At 35.9% G+C, this 14,492-nt stretch overlaps 1 protein-coding gene across 4 annotated transcripts in view; it reads right to left on the bottom strand.

Annotated features, from left to right (window-relative positions):
* LRP1B (LDL receptor related protein 1B) overlaps positions 1 to 14,492 on the bottom strand; it is a 753,798-nt gene that overhangs the window by 224,556 nt on the left and 514,750 nt on the right. For all 4 annotated transcript variants that reach the window (XM_069780765.1, XM_069780767.1, XM_069780768.1 and 1 more), the window contains 3 exons: positions 11,863 to 12,027; positions 10,721 to 10,965; positions 1,029 to 1,160 (listed from right to left, as the gene is read on the bottom strand). In XM_069780765.1, the coding sequence (XP_069636866.1) occupies positions 1,029 to 1,160; positions 10,721 to 10,965; positions 11,863 to 12,027 (542 nt within the window). The remainder of the gene's footprint in view (positions 1 to 1,028; positions 1,161 to 10,720; positions 10,966 to 11,862; positions 12,028 to 14,492) is intronic.

Below are 14,492 nucleotides of genomic sequence, written 5' to 3'. Positions count from 1 at the left end.
ATTAATTCTGGATGCTGGACATGATGTTACTACACCACTAGATCAATATGGTCTTGTGACTGTCTAAGGAAAAATGTTAAAAATTATATTTTAAAAATTTTACCCCACTTATTCCAACCAAAAAAATATTGTTTCAATTGCCAATCATAACAGATATTACATTTAGTATCTCAGGGGAACAGAGTATCACTGTAACAGGGAAGTTTTTGCAATCAACAAAACTCAGGAGGAATTCCACAATGTATGTGTAAGTAGTGAAAGGCAAACAGGTGGAAGAAAAAGAACACGTTGACTGTTCTAATTTAGACACTCACTGGTGAAAAAGAGCGATACCTTAAAGGCAAAACAGAACTCTTTTTTTAATCTCAAAAGTCTAAATTATTGGAGTAAATGTCTGTGAATGAACAGAAAAGGTAACTTTTTTCCCCACAATATGTTTATTACAACAAAATATTTTTTTTATTTCCAAAACATTATTAATCAACACTGAAAAGAGTAATGTAGTACAAGGTTTTACAGATTATAGACACAATTATTTGACATTTTGAGGGCTTTTATAGCTTAAAAGTGTTTACTGTAATTTTTTATAAAACTTCCCTGCAAGGCTGCATGTCTAATATTTACTCTTTATTTCATTTTCTTAATCCTTAAAAATAAAACCAAGACAAATTTAGAAGAACAGGTAGAGATTTAAGCTATTAGTATCTTTTTGTTATTCAGCTTACCTGACTCATCATTTTCTGATGACGCACTTCGCAGTATAAACCTTTCTGTTTTGCAGAGATAAGTTTTACTAACATATCATACACACAAGCAACAGAAAAAACGGCTGTGGTAATAAATATCAAAGCGTCACATGCCTTGCATAATAGAGTAAGTTACCAATTCTCAAAAAGCAGATGTCCCTTTAAAATACATCATTAAAATGCACTGTAGAGATTGTTTTTAAGATTCTAATTGTATTTTAATTCGTCCAGTTCAAAATTGTAAAATCAATAGAATTGTCAGGCTTTGGGAGGAAAACTTACCATAACATGTTTTCTTGTCTAAAGACAGTTTCATCAGATGCGGACAGGCACATGCAGCACTTCTGTTGTGATTGATCAGACACATGTGAGAACATGGACCTCTGCCCTCATTAGCAGCACACGGATTGGAAGCTAAAATTGAATAATGAAATACACAAAATATAAAAACACCTTTTGGAACTAAGGCTTGTCAAACCAGCAAAAGCTACACTGGTAAAAACGTGGTGAAAATTCTGTTTGAAGATAAACCCAGCCTTACTGATTAACTGAGCTTGTGCTCTGATCACTTTTTCTAGGCTAGTATTAAACTCTCATCCAAGCATAAATTTTTATAGGTTTTTTTTTTGTTTTTAGTACAGCCACAAAATTTATCACTGTAACTTCATGAAGCCACTGGATACAATTTTCTCAGTGAGATATTAATTTTGCAGTCTATTTATAACATTCAAATGTAAAGAATTGTACACTCCTAACCAGGACACATGGGATAAAAAAATGTTAGTATGATGAGGACCTGAACAACAAATTTCGTTTTGTGAAGAGTCAAAGTTAGACTCAGGATTGGAAATTTTGGCAAATTCAATGTTCCCTCTCAATAAAAAATTAGAATACTAGTTGGAAATCTAACATGCAAAGATAATTTGAAAAAAGATGCCAAAGTATTTCTACTTTTCTCAAAGAAAAACCTCTCCTATGTGTAGCTTTTTTCAAGTAGCTTCTTATACTTCACTGATTGAACAAGATGTGCTAGAATTGCTTTAAAAAAGCAGGAAGCAAGCTGACTGGAGAAGACTTCTTAGTCCTACAAAACCTAGAAAATATTCTGATTATCTTCATTCGTTATTATACACACACAGCTCCAGAGCACTCCTGAAGAGACATTCCAAGCATAACAGAAAGTAATGTTGACTTCTTCCCTTTACTAAAAAAACCACAGAAAATTAACAGCGATGAAAAGGGAAGTGGGAATGACTGACTCATAAAGACAAACTTATAATTATCAAAATCAATTAGTTTAGAATATACTCCTGCAACGCTGTGCTAGCCTGCAATATAAGTAATTAGATAACTAGAGAAATCCGATATATGAATTTCTTTGCAAAATAAACTTAGCCTAAACTCAAGCACTAAAATCTGAAGACAAACTCAAGGTTTGCTTAATTGAACCATTTCTTTTTCATCAATGCATGATTCCTGTAAATTTATCCACCAGCTCCTGACTTTAACTACTTACTTGTCTGACCAGTACTACAGGAAGAATGAAACTTTAAAAACCTTGGATAAACAGGTTAATGAAATTCCATCCAGCATCTTCCATCATTCTATCAAAAAAATCAGGCTTTTACAGTTTTCTGTAAAGTCATCCCATTTGCCCCTTTCAAACACTGGCATCACTGGATGCCACTCAGCACTCTCCCAGCCTTCGCAGTTTCTCCTGCTAGTCCAAGACTTATAAAAAAGAAGCATCCCATATCCTCTCTGTCAGCTCTTCTAAACCTCTGACAAGAAGTCAGCTGCACAAATAAGCTTAAAAATATGTATTCTTGGTTAATAAATTAATATATTCTTTGACTGCTAATGGACTACAAATACCTTATTATCCTTACGTGACGACTATATTTGATTCCACCTTTCCCAAAAATTACAATAGAGAAATGTTTATTTAACATCATCACTTTTCTTGTATCTGTAGTAACAATGTAAAAAAATCTGGGGTGACCTCTTTTAATAAGTTCACAACATTGTGCAGAAAACAAAAAATGTGAAGCTGAGGAAAAGAGACTGAAGTTAAGAAGGTTCCAGGAGCCCTTCAGGATAAGAATCAATTATTAATGGACTATTAATATTAGTAAATTTAAGTCATCTATTCCTATGAAGACATCAAAAATGAAACATAATTTAGGGTATTGACAATATTGTGAAGGAGATCGTAGAATCATCTAGGTTGTAAGGGATCTCAGGAGATCATCTAGTGATTCAACCTCCTGCATTTTTTGGCATTCTTAACATTGCTGCTGTGAGATTTAAAGTTTAGTCATACGTTCTGTAAAACAGCATTTCCTTTAATTTATTTGCCAATACAAAGCAGTAATTTCAGCAGAACCTCAACCTCTTTATATGCATACAACCGTCTTTGGCAAGGATCTGCTTAGGGCCTAAGAATAATAATCCCCATCTTGTCTTTCTGTGCAAGTACTGCATTATGTTCTTCTCTACCAAAGTTGCTATTTGAGTATGGAATTCAAATATAAGAACATACAGAACAAAAAATAAAAGGCATGCTGGTTAATGATCATGTTAAAGAGTGAGTTGTGGTTACAGTGTGCTACAAGCATCAATAAAAAGGAAACAGTACAATTTCTGTACTATCTGTCCACATCACAATCCCCTTCATATATCATGGAATACAAAACTGGTGGAAAAAGAGGTGTTACAAAGCAGACGTATTTGTTTCCACATGCATACACAATTGGAGGAGTAAACTACCATAATAAAAAAATTACTTATCCCAGCACATATGTATTTATTCCTTTCATATTCATAGTACTTTCATTGAATAACAGCTAAACCCATTCTTTACTTTCTAATAAAAACTAATTCTCTTGAAGGCAAATAGGTATACTATTGCTTTGACTCTCAAAAATTTGGCTCTCTTATTTCCTTGTGCTAGTTCTAACACTTCCTGCTATTTCTGTTGTGAATAACCAACCACATAACCATTCCTTATTCACCTTCTCCATGCCATTTATGATTTCACAGACTGCCATCATACAGAAGCTTGTCTATAAGTTGTATTTCAAGAAGCATCAGCTTACCTGTCCTCATACAAAAACTTTCCCATACTCTTGATCAACCTGTCAAGCTTTCTTGGTATCTTTTACACGATCTGTACACAATACTCAAGATACGGGAGTGATATGGATTTGTAGAGCATCACAGTTCACTGTCTGTAGTTCTTCATTCCTTTCCTAATCATTTCCACCAATCTATTTTCCTTCTGATCATGGCAACACGCAGAAGTGGCATTTTCGCCAACTGGCCAGCCTTTTGCATTATTTAATTGATTTCCACTGCTGATTCCTTGTCAATCTATTTCTCTTACAGTACTGTGCACAGATATACATGTCACTCTTTGTCATCATATTTCTTCTTGACTGCTCTCTGAAATATTATTTAAACAAAATGTTTCTTTTTCTTGACCAGTAACCCTTAAAAAAACCCCCTGACATTCTATCACCAGCTGACAAATGAACAGTTACTCTGCCAACCTCTGAATATGTATTCACCATGGACCAACTTATCCTCCATATTAACTTCATATTGAACCTGTCCCTTCTTGGCATCAGATTTTAGCTAGGCAAAATTTTAATCTTATACTTTAATGGTGCGCGACCTGATTAAATTCTGCCTACACTTTCAACTATATGCACTACAACGACATCAAAAGGGTACTTCTAAATTGCTGACAATCTATTCCCGCTCATATTTAAAACCAGTTATAGATCTAATCCTCTGCTCACTGTCAATACTTTTGGTAGTATTGCTTTTCATAGGGTCAAACATCCTGCTGTACTCAGTCAAGTTAAAATCTTTATACTACCAGATTATATCTGATTATTTTAGCATTAATCTTTGGAATTTGTAAGTTAAGACTGATCAAAGAATGCATTAGTTCTAAAATAAATATGTATTTCCTATATTCACTATTTCTACTTCAGTTTTTAATCATTCACTTGAAGAATTAGTCAGTATACCACCTAACAAAAATTTACATATTAACCATGAAACAAAACAAACAAGAATATTTTTAGCACCAAGATAGAACAATTCTTCATAATAATCTATTGTATACGATACAATATCTTTATGGTAATTCTGAAGCTCTTGTTAATGAATCTCTCTCTCTCCCACTCCCCCCAGTGTACAGTTTGAGATGAAAGGGTACTGCAAAAAACAGAGAAAAATGTAATTAATGATATAAGTCCAAAATTAAGAAGGAACTGCCTGGAATGACTGACCTTAAAAAAGCATACTGACTTACTAGACAGATAAGAAACACAGATGGAAAAGAATAACAAATGTTATAACACTAGGGTATTACCATGTGGAAGGGCCAAAGGCCAAAGGCTCCTAAACCTTCAGGAGCAGGTGCTATGCTTTATAGAAAACGTTCAAGAAATCAGAAATTTACTGTTAAAGTAAGTAACAAAAAAGCAGTGAAAAAGGATTAAATTAAATCCAAGTGTGAAAAGCTACACAACAGTTACATGACAGAGTGACTGAGAAATAAAATGTCTTGTAAAATTCAATACATGTGTAGTAATATACAAGGAAAAAACAATTTCAAGTTACATACATGAGGATGACCACTGAAATAGCATCCATACCTCCAAGATCCTTTTCTGAAGCAACAGATTATATTTATACTTAAGAAATGGCTGTCCAATACCCCTCTTATTACAAGAGCTAGGACACACCAAACAGAATTATCAGTTATTAGGGTTAAAACAAACAAGACTAGGTCCTCTCTCACACAGTGCGTAGTTACGCACCAGAGCCATCTGCCCAAAAAGTTATAGACATCAAGAGTTTGTGTAAGCTCAAAAGTCAGCTAGAGAAGTTCATGCAAGAAGAATCAGTCAAAGGCTTTAAAAGCCTTTGAAGCACAAAGATACCATTCAAAAAATCACTGAGTTAATAGGTTAATGGAAGCTGACAGGCTATACGGGAGGAGCATGGCTGTTGTCCTCCCCCAGGTCCAAACTTTCCTGTAGGCACTGATGAACCATTGTCAAAGACAGGATGCTGAGTTAAGACAAAGGTAGGAAAGACTGCTTTTATAATTCCTAAAACAAAAAAAGGAACTTTCACAAGGCATAAAGGAAATAAATTTAAAGTTCAGAAAAACTGCATGTATTTTGCGTGATTTATAATACATATACCAATCTTGCTGCTAATTTTGAAGTAAAAAGAATGTACACAAGAAGGCTGTGATAAAATTTCAAACTAATAACATTTTTAAAATCCTCCCCAAATAAAATAGCCAAAACTTTGCTCATGTGTATCTTAAGCTACATTTCTGTAAAAAGTTATTTTAAACAGCTGGCAATCCAGACCTCAGCAGAATATTGTAACAAAACAGTGCTATGAAGTTAAATGTTTTTCATGTTTTAATTAACAAAAGAGCCCAGTGGTACCAATATACTTTATATTCAGCAGTTATTATACTGCCTGTCCTGATTTTTAGTCTGTAAAATTCAATCTGAAAAAAGAAAAATAATGCCATGACCTTGGTTTGTTGTTTTGTTTTTGGTTTTTTTTTTTTAAATTCAAAGTAATACCCTTGAGAAATGCAAAAAACTGGGGAATGTGTGAGGAATTCACAGCTTTCTAACTGTGTTCAAGTTGCAATCCTTCCAATGCACTATATTTACTCCTTTCATCACTATCCTCAGTAGTACACCTCATGGTGCAAGTACAAATTCTTATGCCTAAAATAGAAGACCTTGTTCTTAGCAACAAGTGGATTTTTAAAATATAATGGTAGTTGAGAAATTATTCTTAGAAAACCTGTGTTTGCTATGCTAATAGCATTCCTGACACACAGCTTTGATTCTGTGAAGATGAGTAGGTCTCAGACTCACATTCCTGAGATGTGACATCATTCTGCATTTGGTCATGAAGTCTTCCACAATCCCCTGCCATTACTGACAGATGAACCTGTATCATCCATACTAATATCGCACTATAACTCACTACCTTAAATCAGCATCTGTCCTAGATTAACTGAAATAATACTGCTTTAGTCTACAGGAATTTATTTAGCTGTGCTCTACTTTATTCCAGTCAAAATAAGCTGCATGATATATTTTCAAAACCAGTAACTTTTAACTTACATAGGTGATGCAGATGTATACCTATGGAGCTGAAACTACAAAATGTTTGTCCTTCAGTGCTACATTTATAGTCACATTTTGCAATGTAAATCTACTGTTAATTTTATTTTGGTATTCTAAACTGCATGGTATCTTGTTTCATTTATTGCAAAATTGCTACAAATTCAAAAGAAAATTAAGAAGTAATTGGATAGTATCACCATTTTTCTCTAGCTCCAATAAAGCTAGGTACTAGAGATTTGTCGAAAAAAATTGCTTCCACTGAAAGTGAATAATTTAGAGCAAACCCAGAAGGCCAATCATAAAATGGAATTTGGTGTTTTCTACATCATAAAATAAAAGCTGCAATTACACAACTTGATATTTGAACTTCTTGATTCTGGCAAATATCAGCTGAAAACTCTTCTACAGCTTATACTTTGCCTTTAGGCCAAGGTATCTGTGACTATGGAATACTGACTGATGTCTCCCTAGGCTATAGTCGCTCTGTAAAGACGTTGCCTGGCCCCAGTCCAAACAGAAAATAGTTGTTTTTTTTCTGACAGCAAGAAATGGCTAATGGGAACTCTAATGCTACTGTGAAAAAAACAAATATAGAACACAGTTCCTCAAATCCCTAAGTTCAGGAAGTGACTCATTATAAAAAATAGCAAAAACCATTACTTGAAAGGGGCGTGCAGAGATGCATATTTACTCCACCCTATTTTAAGATCCTGGGCACACATATTCTTTTGTGCAGAAGTCAGACAGCTTTCTTAGAACAGTACCCTGGCCTAAAAAGTAAATTCTTGCAAGAGGCTTATTTCAAAAAGTAATAAAGCAACCTGACATCCACTGAAAAACAGTAACATTCTTCTTTAATGTAAGTTCATTATTATTTTAAAATAAAACCATCAGAAAAATGTATCTTGACAGCATATGTCACATATCGCAAGGTAGATTAGGAGTTGTTCACTGTGAGTCCTTATCACAGTTGTCATCATGCTTAGATTCACTCACAAACTAACAGTGAGTTATATTCATTGCTCTCCTTTTTTCAATGCATGCTTTTAGAGAGCATTCTTCAAATCTTTTGACTACTAGCGTGCAGGGAGAATTTTACTTGCCAGTACTCATTTACCTTAGAGATATATCCATAGTCTTCTATGTATAACTAATGCAGAACTGGGTTCTAAGACATCTACAAAGCCATACAAAATTGTCAGGATTTAACATTTTCAAATAAAGATTGCTTAGAACCTACTAACATAAAAGTCTCAGTAATTTACCCTGGGTGAGAACAAAATACCGTTTCTCAATATTAAAAAAAACAACTATATGTGATATGAATTTTAAAGTAGTTTCTATTACCATCAGCTTTTTGGCAGAAGAGTTAAAATTTATCCAGAGATCACAGAACACTCTATAACTAATTAGTGGTCATCCTCCAGTGGTATTTTTTACCTTCCTGTATTTACATACAAATTAAGTCACTGTCTTTTGTTATAGCTCACAATAAAAACCACATATTCAATGGGTTTTGAAATTGTCAGCAATGTCATAATAATGTCTTCCTGTCCTATATTTCATTTTCTAACTTTAAATTTATTTTAAACATCAACGTAGCTATAGTCGTATCAAAAAATGTCCCTTTATTTAGTTCTTCATTTTACATGGGGATCCACTAAGAGAACTGATTTCCAAGTATCCTTCCAAGAAAATAACTGAGGAAGTTTAATCAGGACCATTTTCTTCTGCTCAGCACGCTATCACATCCTTTTATTACCACTTCAGCTAACCACCTCATCCTCACTATTTCACATTGAAGTAAGTCAAGCATCTAATTCAGAAGTCCAAGGACTCCTAGTAAATGACTACGTAACAACACTTTCCAACTATTTCCCTTAACATTTATGATTCCCAAGCCAGGGATACAGGGACTTTGAAGGGCAAAATGTTTGAAAAGTCAGAGAAGGAGGAACTATAAAGCCCAATTAAAATTCTCTTTTTTTATGATGGTAGAAGTGGAGATAACCATTAGGAAGAATAATAATAATGCCAGTTGTCAGCACTGTACTAAGTATCTTGGAATCACCTATCCTCAACTGAACAGCAGTTGGGGAAAAAAAGGAAGTATGAGGGAAAGCAGGAAAACCTGTTTGGACCAGTAGCAGATAGTGCTAGCAAGGTAGATTAGGTAGGTATCAGGATGAAATCACAGCAAAATGTGCCAAGTCCCTTTATAATTAATTTGGATTTAATTATTGCTTATGTTATTACCAACATGCTTAGGTACAGTCTATATATTGCCATAACTGAAGCCAGAAAATTTAGAGTGGAAAATAAATTTTACACCAGTTAAATAAAATCTCTGTATTTGTAATCCTCATAATCCTCAAAGAAGTAATAAATATAGTTATACTCTAGAAAAATACTAGATGTGCAACTAATGGGCTTCTCTGTGATTTCTTTCTTGGTCCTTATGAACTTTCACACGTATGACCATTGAGATCAGTAACTTGAATTACTTGACTAAGTATTCACCATCTGAATGAGAGATTCACTATTCAGCGATAAAATCATTTGAAGCTTCAGCTGAAATGATAGGAAAATGATTTGTCCTTTTACCTGTGTGACAGACATTGTAAATCTGTCTCAAGGAGCTAAGTTCTTTAGCAGGTTCCCGCATTTTTCATTAGGAATTAAATAGAATATTTCATTAAACCGGATAGATAAAATCTGGTCAATTTTTATTTTCAAGATTAATACAGTTTTATCTTAAGGTATAGTAGCTGAAGATTACTAAATACACAACTACTGTTGGACTATCTACCTAATGACAAAGCCTATGCACTTACCATAATTGAACAGCATTGCTCTGCTATAAATAGATATTATACTATAAAAGCTAGTAAAAAATTGAAATGGAAGTATACACACATGAAGAGGTAAGCTTTATAAAGATGAAAATGGGAAGTTAAAGTTACAAAATAACGTATCAAGAAATAATTAAAGAATTTCCTATTATTTAATGAATATACTGTGAACTTCCATTCAGTTTTGATTGTTATACAAAAATAAGTTTTGCTGCTTCTTGAAGTTTTAAACTCCAGACTCATGCCTCCAGCTGATTGAGTTCATTCACCCATGAAAGACATACAGTGTTAATTTGAAACTGAAAATTGTAAATGTTATTTTAAGGTAAAAGCTGTTAAGTGAATAGGCTATGCTTTGGAAAAGTGTCAGTTTATGGACAACACCCAATTGGGGCTGTTTCGGTAGAAAAGTAGCAGTCTGCAGTGGTGGAATCTTAAGTTATGCAGTCCTAAGAGCGAACAAGAAGACTGAGAAGCAAATAGACACTGACAAGTGAATGAGTAAATTAAGGCGAATTATAGCACAAAGTGAATATTTAAAACTAACAATTGTATACACCATTCATTTCACAGAAAAGTTCATCTTGCTCTGGAGAGAAGCAAGAGAAAGACAGCTAGCGCTATTATGTTTACTTGTGTCAGACTAGTTACTCCAGTTAAAAAAATAAGTTGGAAGCCCTTTAAATAAATATGGTTCTGCACTATATTTGTAACAGATCAAGAACAAGAGTCCAGATGGGTAATAATCACAGACACTGATCCCATGAAGCTTCTGGTTTGAATAAAGACTCTATTAGCACCCAAGGAACACTAGTGCTGAACATGACATTTAATTAAGAATTGTCAGTTCAAGGCAAATTCATATACAGATATTTGTATATAAAAAGAACACTTTTTTCCCCTCACAGGAATAATAATTAATTATTCTATAAATAGTCACCTTGTGGTTGACGACTTGGATGATATATCTGAAGATCAAATGGCTGAGCACTTGTTTTTTGTATTACACTGACATTTTGGCCAGTCCATTTATTGGCTTTTGCAAGTGTATTGGTCCGCCAATCTGTCCAATATACTTCACTCCCATACAAAGAAACAGCGAAAGGGTGAGAAAGATATTCATGACCCCGTATAATCTCTATCATGCTGGTTCCATCATATAATGCAGAATAAATGGCATCCGATCTACAAGATAACCCCAAATTTAAGATTACATAAAAATAAAATAAAAATCATACAACCATTTTGACATTGGTTCAAAATGTATAAAGCCTTACTCTTACATACCAGTTAAGACCAAAGAATGTTTACAGTGCAATCATTAACATCAGAGATGGTTTAGTTCATATTATTAATTTAATTAGGGATATGAAATATTGGTTTGCTTGTATACCGTTTTTAAATTCAAATTTACCTCCATGCTGTGAAAAAACAGCAAGTAATCAGTTTCCATTAGACGAAACTACGGAAAAAAAAGTGAAACAGCTTTGTCAGGGAGGGACAAATGGGCAACTGCTCTCTAAGGCACAGGGAGCCAGGAGCCACAGATGATACCAGAGCTGGCAAGGCAGAGGCTTCACTGTCCAGGGCCACATCCCACTGCCGCCAAGTGAGGTGAGCAGAGCAGGGCCCAGGGGGTGGCAGCCAGGTTCAGCCAAGAGTCCAAATTGCCAGAAAAGTTTGTGGTGACAAGACAGGGTCAGGCCAGGAAGCCACCCTGTGGGTTGGGGTCTGGACCAATGGGCTCATTGCCAGGCAGCGCTGCGGCTGGGCTGGAGACTGGTGCTCCAGTGGTCGAGCTCCAGGGCTGAGCTGAAATGGGCTCCTGGGACCACGGGCAGGGTGTGTCGGGGAAGGTGCCCGAGAAGCCTGCTCAGGGCCATTGAGGTCTGCTGGTACAGACCATGAAGACATTATGTATAATAGTAATGCAATTAAAAGAAATGTACATACTATACATTTGCACACAAGACTCTTTATGCACATAATGTACATAGCTACATTCTGCTTACAATGTAGTTCACATTTCTGTATGTAAGAATAAAGATTTATGAACTGATAAGAATACTGTTATGACTTTACCTGGCATCTGTCCATACTATTCTTTTTTCAAAGTGATCTACAGTAAGGCCATTAGGCCAGGCTCCAGTATCCATATCTTTATATATGATCTTTCTTTCCGCACCGCTCATGGAAGCGGATTCAATGCGAGGAAAATTTGCATCCCAGTCTGTCCAAAACAGAATTCTGGTGAGAGGAAAAGAAAAAGAAAAGAGATATAAGAAAATATTAAACCATGAGAATAAACTGAAATAGTTCAATAAGACAATAGTTAGAAAAAAAGTTCAAAAATTCATATGTTTTAAATGAAAGGAGTAAAAATAGATTAATTTAGCTAACTATATAAATTCCTGGTAACATGGAGGCAATATTTAATGCTTAGTGTTAGAGCAATCATGAAACTCAAAAAGTTTTTTAAAAACTACAAGTTTAACAGTGTTCCTTTTTTCATGTCCATTAATACAAGTAACAGCTCATCTTGTCTTCCTTCTATAATTAGAAACCCAGCTCATTAAAAAAAAAAAATATAATGAGAGCCTTTGAAAGCAATCCATAGATGAGGAGGATGGGGAGGGGAGAAAGGGAAGAAAGGTGATTTGAGGTAGCAGGGATTAAGGAACAGGCTAAACTAGAGATTTCCATTCATTATTAAGAGGGTTCCAATGAAGACCCCTAGATTTTGGTATGTCACTAACGATTTTTATACAGATTAGTCTTGGTAAGAAAATTGAAAAGATGTGTTGTATGGTAGGCTCTCTCAGTTCTGTACTATCTCCAATTTTTTTCCAGGAAGGAGAGCTTTCACCTGTATAACCAAAGAAGTTTCTTATTAAGTAACAGAAGCAGTGTCACCAAAAGGCCAAAAATACACTCCAGCTGTTCTTACCTTATTAAGTTTTCAACCACACGCAAACTTTTTGTTTGTTTGTTAAAGGAAAGGAACACCTTTCATATGAAAACTTTTATTAGTTGTAAAGACCTAATTGCAGAGAGTCAGACTGCAGCAAAACTCTTGACAAGTAACCTCAGACAGCTTCAGCCCTGAACATATATCCTAATAAGGCCTCTCCATTTAGTGCCTGTGAACAGTAGTGCACGCTATATTTAAATAATAAGGGATAAGGGTATAAAAAGGCCTGTCTTTCTACCAAATGCCACTTCTCTCTCTCTGGATAAGGGTCTCTTCTCCGTGCGTGCGCTGTGTGTATCGACAGCTGTGTGCCAGCAGCTGGAGCCAGAAAACAGGTCACCCGGCCTGTACGTCCAGGGTGCCGGCAACTGGAGCAAGTGAAGGTGTGCATGTCAGTGTGATCGCTGGCAAAGGTGAAGCCAGACTGAGTTGTGAGTACGTTATGTGGCGTGGCAGCCAGATGTACGCGTGCGTCTCTGGGAGCAAGGCACCTGGGCGAGTTGGCTACCAGAGGGAGCGGGGGGGCAGGCCAACTGGCAGAGAGACTGTGAGGTCTGGGGCCTCAGACGCCCATTTGTACGTGTGTGAGTTGTGTGCACCTCTTTGCGAGAGGCAGCTGGGGACAGTAAGGATCCAGGGCTAGCTACTGGATAGACTGGGTGGGACTGGGCGCCTAGGCGCAGCTACAGCAGTGCGTGTGTGATGGGATCCTCACCAGCAGCTGGTGTGGGGCTGCGGCCTTGGGGGCTCATGCGTCCTGGAGCCAGCAGCTCGGCAGCCCCGTGATCCCAGGGCAAGCCACTGGGTATGCTGACTGTCTAAACCCAGCTACTGGAGGAATCCACATTATACATACATATATGTTGCTTACTAAAAGACCTTCATCCTTAACAGCCAGGATCCTTAAGGGGATGAGAGCATTTGTGCTGCTTGTTTGCCTCAGAGCTGAGTTTCTGCCTGTAGACCTACCACACATGTGTTTATGTATATAAATTTATTTATATGTGTGTCTGTGTGTGTGGACTGAGAATACACGCTCAGCCTCACTGCAGGTTGGAATGGAGCTACGGCAGCCGTGCCTCCATTGGGATACAGGATTTGTGCAATCCTAACACAACCATCTACTTTGAATCATCAGTGTTTGTTTATTCATATTTATTTGTGAAAAGATTGAGGAGCTGTTCCCATCTGTGTTCAAAGATTTTATTCTTTCCTCACTTCTAACAAAATGTAGCATACAATCGCTTCTAGCTTTTCAAAAAGCAGATTAAGACTTCAGTTTCAGGAAGAGTGGTGATTTGATTTATTTTTTTCCTCCCAACCATTTAATTTAAACAACTTATCTGCCAATTCTTCTGCCAACAGGATGCCTCTTTAAAGATCTCTATAGATAAGCAATGCGCTCTGTAAATAAGCTTTCTAGCATCTGAATTGAGAGGGCAGCATCTTTACTCATTAAAGCATGTACTTCCCAATTCAGAATTCAGGTCCCAGAGGGACCTCAGGTCCCAGAATCTGGGACCTTTATCTATTTTTATTTTTATGTCCACAGCTGTGTTTCTGAAATAAACATTCAGTGAAGACATGACAGACCATAGCAAGTTCCTAAACAAATATTATGACTCTGCAAACTCATTGTAATTTATATTATTTTTGTCCCCATTTAATTTGTGTTTGGTTTTTTATTTCTCTCTTAAAGAACAATAATTATGAGAAGAGGATGTAGCTATTGACCATTACC

This window comes from Haliaeetus albicilla, chromosome 4 (assembly GCF_947461875.1).
Source record: "Haliaeetus albicilla chromosome 4, bHalAlb1.1, whole genome shotgun sequence".
In the NCBI taxonomy this organism is placed as follows: domain Eukaryota; kingdom Metazoa; phylum Chordata; class Aves; order Accipitriformes; family Accipitridae; genus Haliaeetus; species Haliaeetus albicilla.
Note: the sequence above shows the minus strand (reverse complement) of the source record. Positions and strands in the feature narration are given on the sequence as shown.